The 19,355-nt window shown below is 40.0% G+C and overlaps 1 protein-coding gene across 1 annotated transcript in view; it reads right to left on the bottom strand.

Moving 5' to 3' along the window:
* The window catches only part of SPHKAP (SPHK1 interactor, AKAP domain containing), a 92,580-nt gene that overhangs the window by 34,739 nt on the left and 38,486 nt on the right, over positions 1–19,355 (bottom strand). Inside the window, exon 3 of the mRNA XM_067559391.1 lies at positions 17,842–17,952. Within this exon, the coding sequence (XP_067415492.1) occupies positions 17,842–17,952 (111 nt within the window). The remainder of the gene's footprint in view (positions 1–17,841; positions 17,953–19,355) is intronic.

Below are 19,355 nucleotides of genomic sequence, written 5' to 3'. Positions count from 1 at the left end.
TAGAAATGAAAGGGAGATAGTAGTTGCAGAAGACTACACTGGTACAGTTCCCCAAAGGTTGAGAACCAGTATTCCAGAGTATAATGTGGCAGTATGGGGACCACTGATGGCTTATGTGATAGTAATGGTTTATATTATACTTTCTTAATTTTTAGGGTGACACAGATTTGGATTAAGGAAATGCAATGTGTAAGTGGAATCACAAAATCTTTTCCTCCAGGAAAACCAAATAACAATATTTAACTCTTCAACTCAAGAGAGAAGAGCTGAAAAAAACGGAGAAAGCATCAACACTGTGGTGGGGCTACTGTGGGAAAAATTATTTGGCTTCCCACTCCTGGGAAAAGGGGCAGCAGCACTGGGTCCTATGCATGAGCAAAGACCTGTTTAAAGTCTGGTTTAGGACAAGTTCTCTTTTTAAAAAGAGATTGTCCGAAGTGTGAGCCTTGAATGGCAAGTGTAAAAAAACAGGCAGGCTCCTTTCTCTGAGAGAATGGAGGCAGAAACTTAAAAAAGAAAAACTCTGGGAATCCTGGAGCTCTGTGTGGACTTTGTCTGGGCTCATTGTAAGATAAATGTTCACTATTACAGACAAGTCAAAGTCAAGCACCCAAAAGTTGGGAAAGCTGAATTAAGGTCCCCCACCCCAACCTGTACCTGGCTCTTCCCCATCCCTGTGCTGGGGCCAGGCTGCTTCATCCTGGGCACAAGAAGGGGGGCATAGGAGCAACTGTCTCCCTATGCAATTGCATAGAGAAGTCCTGCTCTGGCCTAGGCTTTGGAACATACTTAGCACAGATGGATTCTCTGGAGAATTTAGTAACAAATTTCTGCTGAGCATGTGCAAGCAGTTACTCTTTTCAGAGACTTATGTCTGGGCCAGATTTCAGTGGATTTGCAAGGGGATAGCAAAAGGCATCTCTCTGATCCAGGGCGCTTCCCCCCAGCCTTTTAGAGCTTTTCAACAAAACAGCTGATAAATTTTTAAAGATTCTAAAAGATCTGAGTAAAACAACATATTTTCCCTAATCTTGTTCTCCGAAATGGCTGGACCATTTTCTCTGAAACTTTTCATAGAAATTTAGCTTGAGGCAGAGACCCAGCAAGGAAAACTTCAGTCCAAGTGGTTACAGTTTAGAAAAGTTACAAACAACTGAAATAAGATCTTATAGTGGAAAATGTCTGGCAACCTTAACTACAGGTGTTGTTGCCAGCTCTACCTACAATACAGTCAATTTTAACCAGAGCCACACTTTAGACCACTACAGACTGAGCTGAAATATAAATTTTAAAATCCGTTTTTTCCATGCATGAACCAGACTCTTGAATCACAAATGAATTTTGTTCATAGACTTTTTCACTTACAATGCAGTGAGAGGTCATTTTAAGTGGCTTCTGCCGCAGGTTATTGTGCAATATAGTTTAGAAAATAGCCCATTGTTGTTTTAAAATGGTGTAATTCACAACAGGTGTTGTACATTTTAAAATTAAAAAATCCCTCTACATACACTCTAAATCCACTAGGCTATATTAATCCACTTGCAAAATGCCATTAAAACTGAATCAACACACAGTCACTATCGGGCAACACAAGAACACAGGAGAGGGGGAAAACACAAACTTGTGTGCTATGCCCTTTTAAAATCAGCCCAGCATCAGGAACACTTTTCCCCAGAGGTAAGAGTCCTGTTTTCTATTAGGTTATGTTAAATGAAGGACAGGTGCTGTTCAACTATTTTGTTAGATCTTTTATTGTGGGCTCTGTTTTGTCTATTAAGGCTGACTAAGTTCTGATTTCCTCACTTTTGACTAAATGGGTTTCTAAAATAAAAATACAGTAGGTTTTTTATTATTTACATTATTTAAAACTCTAGGGACTGACCTTTGTTTCTGCTGGAGGAGACTTAAAAACACCCAGCTGTTAATGATGCATTATGAATTTCAGGGCACTTCTGTCCCAGTTGTTATAATTATATGTTCAAAATATGTATTGCAAGAAAGATTAGAAATGTATTACACTTTTCTCTTCTGCTAAGGCTGACTGAAAACAGGACCCCTGGCATTCAGCCATGTTTTCTGCTTCACCTACTGAACCATAATCTGAATATAGCAAGGAGTTTTCTCACCATCCGGAGGCAATAACTAAAGATCACAACCTTGCTCAAGTGTGATCATGAGACCGAGTTATTTTTGCCAATATGTCCTTTGCAGGCTATCTCATCAACTCCTATCTAAAGTTCATTCTCTCATGCACCCTAGAGAAGGAGTCCCCAAAACAGAGTGCTAGCTTAATATCACCTCTGTATGACGGATCAGTGGTGTCAGACATATTGCTGTTTCTCCACTGTACATTGATAAGAAGCAAGATGTTGGTAAGACATGAGCTACAATTTCCTATCCCTCACCTTCAAGCACATCACTAGCAAAAGAGGCTCAACCTCCTGTCTCTGGCCTTTCAGTCATGTGGCCTACCCCTCCAATTTTCTCTGACCTCCCCACAACATGCGTCCCAAGAACTCCAGTGCCTATAACTTAACTTAAAAGGAAGTTGGTGGCGGGGCCCATCTGCCTGTGCTGAGCTTCAGAAAGGCACCACTATTTATGGAGCGTATGGCAACCGTTCAATTGGAAGAAAGTTAGACGAGGGGCTCACCAATATTTTACCCTGACAGAGTCAAAATGCCAATGCCACTGGGCCTAGGGGAATTGCTCCAGACCTGTCTTTCCAATAGTGGGCATGTAGGCCTGTCTGCTCTTGTACTGTATAGGAGTTACCTGGGGTGCTGACTCCTTTCTCTTCACTCTGCACTTTTGTAGATAATTGTTTTGCATCAGCATCTGTAACAAAGCTGTGTCTTCTCTGATATCACTGGGAATGTTCCCACAAATTTTTTTGAAAATGAAATCATGAATCACCAGCACTCCAAAGCTCATAGAACTTGTTGTTCAATTGCATTAGAAAGATTCATCAATGCAGTTAATTTGACGGCTTAAATATATGTTCTCAAAACCCTAAATGCCACTGCCTAATTAGGAATGGAGGCATGACTGAACTTTAAAATTAATTTTTTTCTTTATCTGCAGTTCCCATTCCTTAGATTTATTTTTGCACTGCTGTAACAAAAGCCTGAAATTATTAGGCCAGGACCATGGTGTTTACATGAGGTAACATATAAATTGAATTCATATTTATCTGCAATGAAAGTATATTTTATTATTAATCTCTTACTGAGATTTTCAAAACAAAACACTTTCAAGCACCTCTCTTGGTGGAGGGTGACAGTTTCTTAATAAGAGAAGCATGTGAAATAGCTGAACTAGAAGATACTGTATACAAATAATACAGCAGTAAAGCAGACTATGTGTGGACTGTAGTAATGAATCTCACGGGTAAAATGACAAAAACAGGACTTTGCATTTACAAGATCCGTAGATGTTTAAAAGCTGGCTAGACCAAACACATAGGGCAAGATTTTGTATCAAGATATGTATGCCCAGCTTCAAGCAGAAGCTATGTTTCTGACAACTGAAGCCAGAATCCATACCCTAAACATTTAAGAGGATGGGGCAAAGGATTACCCTGCACTAGTTCAGCAAGAGGGATTAGGAAGTACTTTATGATTTTAGCACCTATGGTTCCAGGAAATCAGTCTACGTCTGTTTTCTTGGCAAAACTTGATCGTTCATTCCCCCCCTCCAAAGACTTTACATTTAATAATACCTAGCCCTTAAACATTTTTCATCCACAGATTTCAGGATGCTTTACAAAGAAAGGTACCAGCCCCATTTTACAGAGGAGGAAAGTGAAGCACAGAAGTGAAATTATTTGCTCAACGTCCTACAGCAGGTCAGTATGAAAGCCGGGAAGAGAACTTGGGTCTACTGATTCCCAAGCCAGTGCTCTATCCACTGGAAAGAGCCACTGTCTATTGTTCTGTAGCAGTCCTCTATCAATTGTAAACTAGATTGGGATAATGAGCTGGCCAAAGCAATGTAAAAGGTGGACATTATCTGGCAGATAAAGGACTGATTATAACTGACAGTACCGGAAGGGTGTGGGGGGAAGGGGGAGTGCAGCATATTCTAATGTTTAGAGAATGGACTGGGAGAACCAGGAGTTGTGGTTTCTGTTCCTAACTCTGCTAGTGACTTGCCGTAGGTGTTCAGGAAAGCCACAATCTCAGTGCGTCACTTCCTTGTCTGTAAAATGGGAACGAGAATAGCCAGCTTTGTGGAGTATGTGGCTACCTGAATGAAGGGTTCTATATTTGTTCAGAGTCCTATTGTTATATGCATCATTAGTTTAAAGAGAGAGAGAAAAGCCCAAGTTTCCACCACCCTGAATTATTGCATTGGTTTATTTGAGGCACAGTCACGGAGAGAGGTTGTGATGTTGGCTTTTTCTGCAGAGAGGCTGCTGGATTTCAGTTTTAACAACTTCTTCCCCATTGTCTCACTTATATTGTATCTAAACCTCTTACTGGGCATGTACATATACTAGGTTCTACGTCTACGTGATTGCAGACTGTTACCGGACAGAAGCTTATTTCTGCAGCCAAAATAGATCACTGACGTACAGAGCAACCTAGATTGATGTTTGTGTCGTTACATGTGGCTTCCCCCTCCACACAGTCTGATAACAGTTGCACATCGCTCTCCCCCATTCAACTCTTCCTTTTCAAGGGATACTTTTAACTGCATTTCTTCTAAATATCGTCTTGCTGAGAGGTGAGGCTTGTGACATTTCAGCAGATTGGTATAAAGAAAAAGTACATTTCGCAGTGGTTTTTGATTGTACTTGACATAAATTGCCAACTCAAATATATTCGGTGTAAAAGGATATCTTTTGGGGAGTTTTCACCTGATTTTTCTTGATGATTAATGTTTGCTTTGCACATAGATCAATGTGACTCCACCTCAGCAGTAGCACTGGATTGTATTCCAAAGCACGAGGCTTGCATTCAGGAAATCTGGGTTCTGTTCCCTGCTCTGCTGCTGATTTGCTGAATCATCTTGTGGAGTGTGTGTGGGGAAAATACAGAATCTTAAGGTGCCTCAAATGTTTCCCTCTGTACCTGGAGATGACACCTCCCCACTTCCCAGTGTGTTATGAGGATGAGCACAGTAATTTTTGTAAAGTGCTTGGAAATTCTTGGCAGAGCACAACTCTGGAAATATAAAATATGTTGCACATCAATTATTTGCCTTTAGATGTAGAATCTTTTGTCATAATTTTAATTTTGGCTGAATTTAGACTGATTTTCCTGTCAGTGATTCTCACCACTCCCACTAATGTCACTAATAATGATGACCAACCAAACCATCAACAGCAGAGTTCAGCATTGGCCTTAAAGCCCCAGCAATATGAGCGAAGGTACAGAGCCCTGGGGGGGCACAGCAACTTGTAGGCTAGCCTGACCCTTCCCTTTCTCCTCAACTATACACAGGACTGGAGAAAGTGGCAACTGCCCTTTTCTGGCAGCAAGAGTGGAAGGCAGTTAGACACCCGCTTTCCCCCTCCTCTACCTCAGTATTTGCTAGGTTGGTGCCATGTCAATAATCCGTTAGCCCTGTCAGGTTCTCAAATTCCAAGGGTCTTATTCTGGTCCGTGTGCATGTATAACTCACTAATGTCAATGACCTATCTTATTTCTCTGCCTCCCCCTATGATATACAGTCAGATTCATCTGCAATTAGTGCTTGAATAAAATCCTTCTGGTTTGGGGTAGGTGTGAAACAGGGTTCTCTTTGTTTGCTTTTTGCTGATGTAAAAACAATACTTAGTGCTGTGTATCTTCAGGGTGAAATATAAACATGAACTAACTAATCCTCACACTAGCCTGTAGGATAGGTATTATCTCCTTTGTACAGATGGGGAAAGAGAGGTGAAGCACTGGGATTAGAACTAATGATTTCCTGGCATCCTGTGCTGTGCTCAAATTCTCGTGACAGAGGGTTGTTTGTTGTAAGGGCAACAGATGCAGAAAGTAAGGAGCATTCGCTTTCCTTATTTTGTATTTACCTTTTCACTTTAATTTCACTTGATCATTAAAATATAGCAGCTATAGAAAAATAAATATCCCCACTGAGAAGAGAACAGCTCCCTCCTTCAGACACTTATATGGCGTTTGATCGGAGTGCTTCATGGTACAAACCACCCACGCTTGCAGTTCAGTCACACACTGAGACATGATTCTATCTTGTTAACAATCCCCTTCAAAGTAATGCATAATGTTTGTGTAAGGTTTTCAATTCAGTGGCTTTTTAAAAATTCTCTGCCCTCTCCCAATTTCCTATAACACGTACAGCCTTTGCACACCTCCATAGCTTAGATCTACAATAATTCAAACCTCCAAAACAAGCCACCACTTCTAACAACCCTGGCTAGGATGTCAGTAGGGACTGAACCTGAGACCTCTAGCCCCAAAACACAAACCTCTACCACTTGAATTCGAGGAATCGTTTATCGGTTGGGAACAGTTACAGATGGCTGCCCTCAGCACTAGCTATTGGGGCTCGGCCACTTTTGTGTTCTTACTGTGGTATACGTCACACTGAATGGGCCCTGTAGCCCATGACAATCCCCTTCCCCCGGCTGATAACTGTAAACTGTCAGCCAATTAGACGCAAGAGGCTTGTCAGTTTGAATATCTGTTCTCCGTAATCAATCAATAGCAATGTGGAATAACCTCTGTGAAGGGAAATGGGGAGAGTCCTTATATAGTGTTCAGGAAGCTCATTTACACATGATCTCCTGTCCCCTCCCCATGTAGCTCCACAAGTACTGCCAATGGAGCAGATACAGATTTCAGCTGCTCCCTTTGCAAACTGTAGCTGACTATCCCCAGGAGCAGTCAACCCAGAACACAGACATCTTCCATGATCTCATGAGTCTTCTGATTCCCTCCAGCTCATGGGAACTGGGTCCAGGATATGGCCTTCAGTAGTTATTTTCTTCCAAACTTAAATCCCTTCAAAACATAGGTTTATGATACTAAAAGGGGCTAGTGCACTTCGGCAAGAGCTGATGAAAAAATACATCTGAAATTTGGTCCCCATTACATTTCAGAAGGTCTATAACTCAGGTATCTTGCTGAATGTATACAGTTTGATATGTTAAAGACTGCCCTTATTTTAATAGCATGGCTGCATCAGTGAATCAACGAGTCCTCTCTCCATATTTCACAGCTTCAGCGACAGCTGTGACTGTTTTCTTCTCATTAAGGCTTATTCCTTTTGGTTTTGATGTAATTAATTGTCACTTCTGATTTATACTTAAAGAAAATATGCCAATAAATATTTATGCCATGCGTGCCATCTGCTCCCTTTTGCTGTCCTGTATATAAAATACGTTAATAATTAGTTTAACACATTTCTATACCCCTCACGCTGTAATTTATGTTTTAGTGAGCCCTGTGGTTATGACAGCAGTAAATTATCATAGACCTGAGCAAGAGGTGTGTTTTGGAAGTAACATTAGGGTTCTCATTTCTTAAGGAACTTGATCTTTGGTGCTTTATGAAAGTGACATCTTAAGACCTTGAGGGGGACACTGGCTGCATTACTACATATAAACCTCCCAGCTATATGAAACAGTATTTATAGCTTTTTCCAGAGATATGTCAAATTTTTTCAAGTATAGGTATGCAAGAACTGTGATTATATTTATTGTGCGGTAAATTAATGTGGGTGAATCACAGAAGATAAAAGAAGATGGCAGCTCCAGGATGAAGACTAGAGAGTAACCAAACCAGATGTGACAAGGAAAAACCCAAAGTTTAGTGTCAGTCTCTTCTTTCCACACAAAAACGTTTACTAAAAGAATTCTGGTACACAAACCAAAGACAATAAAGTTAAGTAAAGCCACAGACAATAAAGACAGCAGTTAAATACAATGATAGTTCCTTCTAAAACAAATACATGCAAGAGCAGTACATAAAGGAAGAAAATCCTGACTCACAGAATTTAAGGTCAGAAGGGACCATCATGATCATCTAGTCTGACCTCCTGCACATTGTGGGCCACAGAATCTTACCCACACACTCCTGTATTAGACCCCTAACCTTGGCTGAGTTACTGACATCCTCAAATTATGGTGTAAAGACTTCAAGTTACAGAGAATCCACCATTGAGACTAATTTAAACCTGCAAGTGATCATGCCCCATGCTGTAGAGGAAGGTGAAATCCTCGCAGGTTCTCTGCCAATCTGACCTATGAGGAAATTCCTTCCCAATCCCAAAAAATGGCCATCAGTTAGGTCCTGAACATGTGAGCAAGACCCACCAGCCAGACACCTGGGAGAGAATTCTCTAGTAACTCAAAGCCCTCCCTATCTAGAGTCCCATCACTGGCTGTTGAAGATATTTGCTGCTAGCAGTCACAGATCGGCTACATGCCATTGTAGCCAGTCTCATCATACCATCTCCTCCATAAACTTATCAGGCTCAATCTTGAAGCCAGTTAGGTTTTTTGCCCCCACTACTTCCCTAGGAAGGCTGATCCAGAGCTTCACTCCTCCAATGTTTAGAAACCTTCATCTAATTTCAAGCCTAAACTTGTTGTTGGCCAGTTTATATCCATTTGTTCTTGTGTCCACATTGATGCTTCACTTAAATAACTTATCTCCCTCCCTGATTTATCTCTCTGATGTATTTATAGAGAGCAATCATATCTCTCCTTAGCCTATCTTTGGTTAGGCTAAACATGCCAAGCTCGTTGAGTGTCCTCTCATAAAGGAGGTTTTCCATTCTTCAGATCATCCTAGTAGCCCTTTTCTGCACCTATTCCTGTTTGAATTCATCTTCATTAAATATGAGACCAGAACTGCACACAGTATTCCAGATGAGATCTCACCAGTGCCTTGTATAACTGTACTAACACTTCCCTACCTCTTCTGAAAATACCTCACCTGATGAATCTTAGGACTGTACTAGAATTTTTTCATGGCCGCGTAACACTGACGGGTCATAGTCATCCTGTGATCAACCAATTCACCAAGGTCTTTCTCCTCCTCTGTCACTTTCCACTGATACGTCCCCAGATTATAGCAAAAGTTCTTGTTGTTAGTCCCTAAATGCATGACCTTGCACTATGCACTATTAAATTTCATTCCATGTCTATTACTCCAGTTTACAAGGTCGTCCAGAATTCAAGCTGACACAAAGATATCTTATGAATTAGAGATGGGTAAGTGTCTTTGAACTATATCTTCACCCAGGCATGATGCTTCAAAATAAATAATTAAGAGCCATGTATATGGAGAAACATCTTCAGCACAAAGGATAACTGGACTATGTGTAAAGAATCACCATAGAGTCTAGTGAATCACTTGCTGTATGAGGATTAAGACAGAGTTTAAGATATGTTTGATTTGTAAACTGGATGGGGAGTTATTTGCTAAATGCCGGACGCTGCTAGGCTTCTACAAGGGAGGTACAGAAATCCCTTTCCCACCACGACTTGTGTCCATGTGTAAAGACTGGACACAATGAGATCTTGCCTCAGAGAGCTCAGTGCTCTGCAGGACTAGTGCATCTATCTGCACTAGCTTTGGCAAAGATAGGAGAAATTGGTGAGGATTGATGGGATGGAATAGGATTGGTGGTCCTATCTCTCCACATCCATGATGGAGGGGTGAATCCCCATCTTGGACCCTCCTGAACAGTGGCATGCTCCCTGGGGCCCTCGAGGAGGCATTGTGCTTTCCAGAGCTTCTCCTGAGGCAGTGTGACAACATCCCCCAAGACAGGACTGTGTCTTTATGCCACAATTGAGCCCTCCACTACTGATTCCTATTCCTTGTTAAGACATAATTAAGGTATTGTCAAACTGAACAGTAAGATAGGCTTAGGACTAAAAATACTTCTAGTAATTATGGCTTAGGTCTGGAAAACGAAGGCTGGATTTCAATTTGTGAAAGATATAATGCTATTCTGTAAGATGCTCAAGTAACCATGGGAGTAAAAGGTAAAATAAATACACTCTCCTAATTCCCAAACTGGATGTCAAATTGGGGAGTAAAGCTATACAAGTGCATAACATCTGGGGCTGTCTAAATAGAGCTGCATACTCTACAAAATGGATTTTTCCCATTTTACTCTGAACAAAGTGTTTTCATTTAAAAATACCCCAACAAAATGGCTGCTTTAGCTATGAACAATATTTAGATTAAACTTGCGGATTTTTCTGAATGTTGCTGCCTGAAAACATTCATAATAACTTTTACCATTCACATGTCTATGTACACACCTGAAATTATATACACACATAATGTACTATATATATAAACATTTTATCAGCATTACTATAGGATGGGTGTATTACATACCAATGGCAAAAACTTGGAGGACTTGAAAATTCACTCCCATTGAGTGCTGATAAACCCTTTAAACCACCAACACCATGATGTATTCTGCACATTCAATATATGTTGCAGAAAAACTGTTTCAGGAATGGTTACATTTTAAAACATTGTTCTGAAACTGTTCCCACAATCTGCTGCCTGCAAAGCCAGATCTGTTAGTGACAAGTCTGACTGTACAGGTCTCTGAGGGAACCATAAATACACTTATAAAAGATCTTAAAAAGAGCTTTTCTATCCATTGTGTCATGACTTTAAAATCTGTCACCTCTGTTATCCATGGTTAGAGATGAGTACTGGGAGGTGGGGGGTAGGTGAGGGAGCGTTATTGGGAAACAGGGAAATTTGCTCTCCCCAATAGTATAAAGATCCTGTTTCTAATCTTGCAGGGCAACAAAATACCTGACTTTAATTATACAATGTTTTATGTATAGGAAAGCTGTCCCTGGTTCAAGGCTGAATTTTACCCATACTGGAATCTTCTCACCCCCGTTGGAAAAACACACTGGCCTATGTCATATATCTTGTTTTAGACCCCCACCTCTCACTGTTTTTAAAAACAAATTAGAAATAATTTGGAGAGTTCTTATAAATGCTGTTGAGATTCTTTTGTATCCCTTTGCTAGTAAAGCCCTTAGATTCAGGAATCTAACTGCACAGGACTTGAAGGTAGGAGAAAAATTCCAAGTAATGTTTTAGAAACTTCTAACAAGTTTCCTAAAATGCCTTCCCTCTGCATAATGTTGTGATATTAAGGTCCTATGTTTCAGGAGCTTCCAGGCCTAGAAGCAGCTTCTTTCTTCTTAAAGGTTTAACAAAATAATTGCATGTTCCGCTCTGAATGTTATCCATCCTAGGTCTGTGGTCAGTGTAATTTAAGGGTGGGGAGGAGAGAAGGAAACCTTTCAGGTTTTTGTTTCTAAATAGTGTTTGTTTGGAAGCTGTTCCAAGGTTGGTAATGTTAGATGTAGCCCTGAGGAGGAAGGGCAAAGGTGTTTTGACAAATACCCTTTATCAGATGGATATCACCACCACATAGAGGAAGAGGTTTGTGGTTAAAAAAGAGCTCATTAATCTTTTCAAGAGAGCAACATTATAGACATTCTCATTAAAGTTCAATCTATTTTTATAGTATTGTGAGCTGCTCATTCAAAAGATGCACACAATGAATCTATATATTTTGTGGTATTACATGGCTTTTGATTAGATTTTCATTCAGTGCCAAAGAAGGCTTTCTGTAATTAGCTTTACTTTCTAATTTCTATTGCTAAAATTCAACACTACAGCAAAAGTATATATTACTTTATTTCCAATCTGTTTTGAAACCACTATAAAACAAATCACTGTTAATCAATCTAGGTTTAATTTAGTGTCAGTGTTATTGTTCAAATAATCTCTGAACATGAAAGGTTTTATATGACCTGCCACTACATCCTATTCTTGAGGATCACAACAATGGACTATAGCATAAAATTATGTGAGGTAGTTTAAGTCCAATGTTTGTCTAGCTGTCAGTTGAAGGAAAATATTCATATAACCAGAGAATGAACAGCAGTAAAGATACTTCTAGCTGTGACTCCTGTACACACCAACCACAATGGATGATCATAGCCATCGGAAGGGGCTGTTGGCTATCTACACCTTGCTTGCTTACAGATAGTTCAACCAGTCTTACAAGGTTCAAATTAGGCAAGCCTACAGGATGGTGTAGGTTCCATTCTTTTGCAATTGCACAAGTTACCGAAACAGATTCTTCAAAGCGTCTGATGGAAACACGCTTAAAGTTTAGAACATGTAGAGGGTACTGGTACACGCTACTTTAGGGAATCAGTAGACCTCCTAGAGTTTACAATACTGGTCCACAAAAGAGTTCTTGATCTCGCCCATAGAGTAAGGAAGAAAAACCTTTGTGTGAAAGTTTGGATCAGTGATTCATAGTGATGGTCAGTTTATGGGTGGAAGTAGATTAATGAAGCAGGTGAAAGAGCCTTTGAATCCATCTTCAGAACAGGCATAAGCCACAAACAAATGTTTCCTTTTAATGGAGTATTGAATACTATCTTTTGATCTTTAAAGAGTCATTCAGGTTATGAACAACCCTATATGCTTAGGACCAAAAGCAAGCTCCAGTATCATGTTATGCAGTGTGGTCTGCTAAAGAGATCACGTTATAGAAGGGGCACTGTATACTCGTGAATGAATCCTTGAACAGTTTATTCCCTTATGCCCTTTGGCCTAAATAAGGTAAACCCAACAGTTGAGTTGATGTGTCAACAGCATTGTCTCTTGGCAGATGCACAATTCAATTAGTTCATTGAGAGGGAGCCAGTTTCTATATGGCAAAGATGTACATTTCTGCTTTAAATAATCTAGAGATGTGGTGTGTTGCATAAAGGTTCTATAGATGTAGTGTAGGAAGGCTTCTGGAATGGAAGATCCCACTTGGGTTCTGTAGCTGAAGCTCCAGAATGCCAGCTTCTTATTTATATATCCTTTTGATATGTATCTGTTTTCATGCAGCATTAGATGCAATTCTCTGGAACAATTCTTGGTAATGACACTTTTCAGTGACACTAATTACATATTTAATTACTCTATTAGAAATGAAAATACATATTACTATAATAGCAATGACTATGTGCGTGTCTGAGCCTGAGATATACTGGGCACCTGCTACTCCTATGACACTCAGTCAAGATTGTGAGTGCTTGGATTTGAAGCACGTATCTAGTAAAGGAGAAATGTAAGCTGTAATATCAAATCTTTAGATTGCAAACTAGATACTGATATGGTTAAAAAATCTTGCAAATATGTCCATAACCAAGCTGAACTTGAAGTGCTGGGGTTTTATAAAAATTATTCCACATTTAAGTATTCTTTTGTTGATTAAAGCTCTGAGCTAGCTATATATGTACATATGACTATTGTCAGGGCTGGGTCACAATTTTAGGTAGGATACATGCAATTGTTTCCACAACATAAGGGCCTTTTTTTTTTAACCTACTTTAAAAAGTAACAGACTCCCACATATATCAGAAAGATCAATTCTGTTTAATCATTCTTGCTGCATCTCTATGAACTGGAAGCCTGTCACAGTTTAGTTAAAAAGATTAATGTTAATGTACTTGCCAGCATATGTAGGGCAGCCACACATCTATTTTTATTTGTACTAACTATGCTAATCCATAGTGGGATGTAATGACTGCAACAAATATTCATGGAAGATGATTTTGCTGTGGGTATTAAGCACAAAAAGTGAGCCTGGACCACATACACCTAAAATGGAAACTCATTCATTTAAAAGAATGTTGAATACTTAATAGGTAAAAATATTACCTGGCTGCCTTTGGTAAAAGCAAACAACAACAATAACAACCTATTAAATACAAAAAACTATAGTGGTTTTAGAGACACAAGCTGCATTCAGGGCAGTTCAGCAGGACAGTGCCCTAGTGCGAGCTTGCAAAGTCAGTGTTCTTAAAGCAGACACAGTGCCTCCCGGAGGACTGGGAAGAGCAGCTTCTCCTCCCTCCTTTGAAAGAGGGTAGCATGAGGGTACATAGGATCTGCTACACTGGTTAATGGAGGAGATGGAGCAGGGCATCCTCATGTCTCTGTCCCACTACCCAAGTCCTCCGCCATTTTGGAATGTCTACCATGCCAGTGGCACAAGGCTAGATTCTTTGCACTCCTTTGGCACGCGTGCTAGGATCACGCTCTGTCCTTGGATACGAGTGCAGTTTCCTTGTGTTCCCACATCTGTGCAGGGTCAAACACAATCTTGCCAAGGTAATTCAGTGGGGAGGGCATTTTAAACAAAAAGACAAACACAATTAATTTAAAATTTCTGCCCCAATTCAGCGTTTGAAGACTAAGACAAAAACTTTGGAAAATGGTTGCCTAAAGTTAGGTATCCATATCTGGGCACCTAAATTTGTTGCCTAACTTTAGGCACCCAAGTTTGAAATTCTGGCCTATGCTTTTTTAGGATTATGTCAATCAGGTTTATGAACAAAACTTCAATTCTTCTTACATTAGCGTCATAATAAAAACATTTCAGTTGCAAGATTTAATGTCATCTTCTAAAATCTAGAACAGCTGACTCAGATTCTGGGCCATCACAGAAGTAAGCTTTCGGTTTCGTTTCCTAGCATTAACTATTGTATTTGATATCTAACATCTTTATTAATTTAGAACCGTGAAGATCTGCTTATAAACAATATTTTAATTTCCCCTGATGAATTAGGTATATACAATTTATCCATCATGAGTATAAAATGGTTTCCATGTCTAATCATGAGAAGAATAGTGAGGATTATTTAAAGATTAGGTTTTTTAAACAATCAAGTCACAACTCAGTGGAATTGCTTTTTCCCCCTTCTCCATTTTTCTCGTACAATGAATATCAGCTAGGGACTAAAATTCTACTTTGCAGGCTGCAAAAGCTGCTCCTGTGCAGAGGAATGGGGGAAGGGGATAAAGGACATGCCTCTGTTATATAGGGGACCTGTCATGCAGGGTGGGCGAGAGTATGCCATGAGAGGAGCAGGGCAGGGCTGAAGGATCTGCTGTAACACAGATCCTAACAGCCTCCTCTTAAGAAAGAGGGGGTTGGGCCTTGCAGACTATTGTAGCTGCAAGACTGCAGTGGCAACTCTGGTGCATTTGCATATTTACACTAGAGCTCTGGTGGTGTCCCTCCCCTCCCCCCAGAACAGCAAAGTTGTATTGAATTCTTATTATTATACTAAGGGGACAGATACACAGCAAAAACACAAAACAAAACAAACCCCCCCCACAACCCAACCCACAGCAGAAAGTCTCAAAGCCCGAGTCAACTGACTTAGGCTTGTGCAGTGAGGAACAGGGACTCAGAGCCCACGCCTCAGCCCTAGCAGGAAAGTCGACACTGCTATTTTTAGCCCTGTAGTGCGATCCCAAGTCAGCTGACCCCCACACTTTGAGACTCACTGCTGCAGGGTTTTTTTTTTTTTTTTTGCATGTAGATTTACCCTAAAATGGTGCATTTCTCTGAGAGATGCTGAAAGCCCAACTCCCCTTGACTGAAATGGGAGTTGAGGAAACTCAGTATGTTGCAGGATCAGACCCTTAACATGGAATGGTCTTCAGTGCAAGTTGTGGACATTCAGCACCTGACAGGATTGGGCCTAGGACAGAGACCCATGAACTGTTGAGCTGTAACCCTGGTTCTAACACAGACTCTTTTTATGCCCCTGAACAAAAGACCCTTAGCATCTCTGCTTCTGCTTTTGCTTTCTTATCTGTAAACTGGGGACAGAAATGTTTACTTCCCTTACAGGTGATTGATCAGGATTAAATAAAATATGATTTTCACTTGCAGATGAAAAATGCTCTTTTAGTGCACAGTATTATGATGGCATGTGTGTGTCAAGCAACCTCGTGGTGTATATTTTCCTACATCCGATTTCTTAATCTGACTAGGAAAAAGAAAATCTTGCAGTGAAAAGATACAGCATCTTTTCCTGTCACTCAGACCTATCAAAGATAAATACTGAACAACTCTTCTTCTTCCACTGAAATAGATGAAAAGAAGTAACGTGAAGAAAAATGTTAAAACTAGAAATTTGAAGAGCCATGCATTTAACAGCTTTATTTAAGTAACAGCAGTGTTCAATTATTTACAGCTTTGGGACCAGAAATCATATTTTTAGAACAATTCTTGTATTACTGAGTGCTCATGGCAAATCTAGAACTCTTTTCATTAAAGGTAAATGTATTGAATGTATCTGACAAAAGAAAGGATATTTTTGATCTTCTTGCATTTATGGATGATTAAGACTATAAGAGCTAAGCGTGTTTAGTGCTCCATTCAGTCAGTGGCATTCAGGCTGCAATCCTAAAATCGAATATGCCCCCAAATACTGTGAGACAAGGTGGGTGAGATATCTTTTATTGGACCAACTTCAGAGAGACAAGCTTTAGAGTCACATAGAGGTCTCAGGTCTTCTTCAAGCTCTCTGTCGCTTGAAAACTTGTCTCACCCATCTTGTCTCTCTAATATCCTGGGACTGACAAGGCTATAACTACACCCCAAATCCTGTAACATTTTTGCTTGCAGAAGGATGTGTATTATGCCTGAAGGACAGGGAATATGGCTGTTTGGGTCTGGGGGTTTTGGCCTGAAAATCAATCTTTAATGTCTCCATCTCAATCCTTCTCTAGCTGCATCCAAAGCAGATTCAAAGGGACCAATTCACTGTAGCCCTGCACCTTATGCATTCTCATTTGGTAGTGTTATGCTCACTTTGCACTGCTGTGAACAATAGCTTAAGGTGCGGAGCAATGGTGAACTGGGCCTTGAGTTCTCTGACCTGATCCCTATCTTAAATTGCCTCTTGTGTACCCTAAAAGCATACATCCCATGGACTCCATTTTAGGCTGTCTTTTTTTCAGCGGTTCTCCTCTGCAAGATGCACCCTACGAATAAGTGTAGAGGGCACCCAAAAGGCTGCAGCTAACACTGAGCATAAGAGGGCTAGCCAGGGTGCTGGTGTGCCAACATGCTCCTCAGAGGAATGATCAGATGTACTGTAGAGGGTGACCCCCTCAGCACCTGCTGCTGTAGGGAAGGGTCCACTGCAATTTTAAAATATAATAAGTGCAGCTTCTCAGTATGCTGCGTTTGCTCTATGTAAGCAAAAAAGCCTTCAGCCACCACCACTGAGGCACTATACTTCAGCTCCTCTTCCCCCATCATCCCTTTAGTTTGTATCTGGCTTTACAAGGTAGAATGAGATCTCTGCACCCTAATGAGAATTCCAGTAAATTCTCATTACCATCCTGGCCTTTGGTTTCTATTGGACAATTAGTAACCCCATTGTTCGGTTGCAATACCTTCTTGGCTCACTGGAACTAGCTGATAATGATCAAACTGCATTTCCAGTATGGATAAATAACCTTCCTGGGTACCATTTGATATCAAAAGCAACTATTGCAATTACATCAAAATACCCACTTTAAAGTGCAGGTAGATAGCATAAAAAGCCACAAACAAATCTTATTTATTCATACACCCTGTTAACCAAAAGATGCTTGTGACTTGTTAACTGTATTAGAACCTACAATATTGAGATGGGAATTTCATTTAATATGTGGAAGAATTCTCTGTATACTTATTTTTTATCCTTTCCTTTATGTTGCAGACTGTATGATTCAATCTAATGGGTCTAAGTCTGCAGGCTAACTTCCAAAGTGATCTTTTCATTGTATACTGTATAAAAATCTATACCTGTATTCTTGCTTTGGCTTTTTATTTAACTGCCTTAATCCAGATTGAAATTTAGGATTTCCAGCTTTACGTTAGGCAGCTGATTACATATTTTTTTCCACTGCCATGCAGTGATTTTTTTAAAAATGGCTGACTAATATGTGTCTTCATTAAGACAACTCTCTTCCCTCCCTTTTTTCGTGCATAAGTGTAAAGTTTCTGAGTACTTACTGAAGCATATTTGTTTTCTGATTTGTCTTCCACAAAGCCAATTCGGCATGGTGTCCTCTGATTCTGTAGCCAGTAGTCGGTTGAGTCTAGTAGACTGTTGCTGCAGAGAACCTGTTAAAATAGATTAATTTACTTAGTTCTAATTTGCTTGAAATATTGCCCTGGATTTGCATCTCTTTGAAGTTAATGTGAGTATTACTAGTGAGTTTCATTTGGGACAATATTGTGACCTTTGTTCCTTTTGAATAATATATACTTAACAAAAGTGAGATTACACAAATTTACACCTCCCTCAAAGGTGTATCATGTTCACTTCAGAAGTGAAAAACCTTGAAGGTATTTTTTGACTATCAAACACAAACATTTTTATTAGAATACACTGATGGGTGTGTGTGTGTGTGGCGGGGGCGGTCCTCTTTCACTTTAAATTGGTGGACATGAACAGCAAAAAATTACTTTGGCAAAAAGGCCTACACAGGTAAGGAACATAGTGTTTTAATTCTACTGGCAGTCTCAGGGCTGGAGGTTTCCAGTGGCATGAGTCCTTTTTTGTTTTAATTAACATATTTAATTTTCATATCTCAGTGCTCACTTGAGAAACTGGACGTAATTAAGTATAATTTGTAGCCAGTACTGAACTCACTCCTGCTTCTGTTAAACTCAGTGAGGGTTTTGACATTGACTTCAATGATGAGACTAGGAATTCATCTTAGGAATTCAATGCTGCAGTCCTTACTCAGACCCAGATCCCCCACTGGGAGTTTTGGTGAAGTAAAGACTAAGTGACTGAGCCTCTTCTGCCTATTTTTGCCCCATCACTAAAGACCACTTACAATGTTTGTAGTCTAGAAAGAGTCAAAGCCAGTCTTACAAGGTGTGGGTAGTGCTGCCGCTAGAATTAATTTAATCTCCTCTGTGGCTGTTCCTGCACAAATAGGGAACACGATGTCCAATAGAACCAAATAATCTTTTTGATAAAGAAATCTCCAATATATTATGAATTTTCATTACTAAAACAGATTTGCAGGCTATTACATTTGCATAACAAAAAAGGGTATTTTCTTTTTGAATGTGGCATGACATATTTTATTGAACTGTCTCAAATTTTTAAGACTGAAATTGTTTTGAAACTGTGACTCATGTTACACATGCTGACAGTGCCAAGTTGTGCCAAATAATTGTACCAATATGTGTTTAGGAAGAAGAATGATCTCAGTTTCCTCACAATTTGCGTGGGCCAGAATAGCTATATTAGAAAATATGCGGACTGATACTGCAGTAAGCTGAAAGGACTGCTGCAGAAAGTGTTGTAACATAAACAAGGAGAGGTGGCTGAGAATGTGCAGTATCTCCCGTTACCCTTCTGCCAGAAGAGGACAGAACAAACCACATGACACATGCTCTATCTAGGGAGAAAGGATGGGTCTGCAGCATGGGTATACACAAGGATACATGAGATGTGAGTTCAATTGCTTGCTCTGCCAATAGGAAGTCTGTTATCTTGGAAGTCAATT

Source organism: Emydura macquarii, unplaced genomic scaffold, assembly GCF_026122565.2.
Source record: "Emydura macquarii macquarii isolate MOO-44397 ecotype Brisbane River unplaced genomic scaffold, CSIRO-AGI_Emac_v2 contig_18, whole genome shotgun sequence".
NCBI classification, from domain to species: Eukaryota; Metazoa; Chordata; order Testudines; family Chelidae; genus Emydura; species Emydura macquarii.
This window is presented reverse-complemented; position numbering and strand designations above follow the sequence as displayed.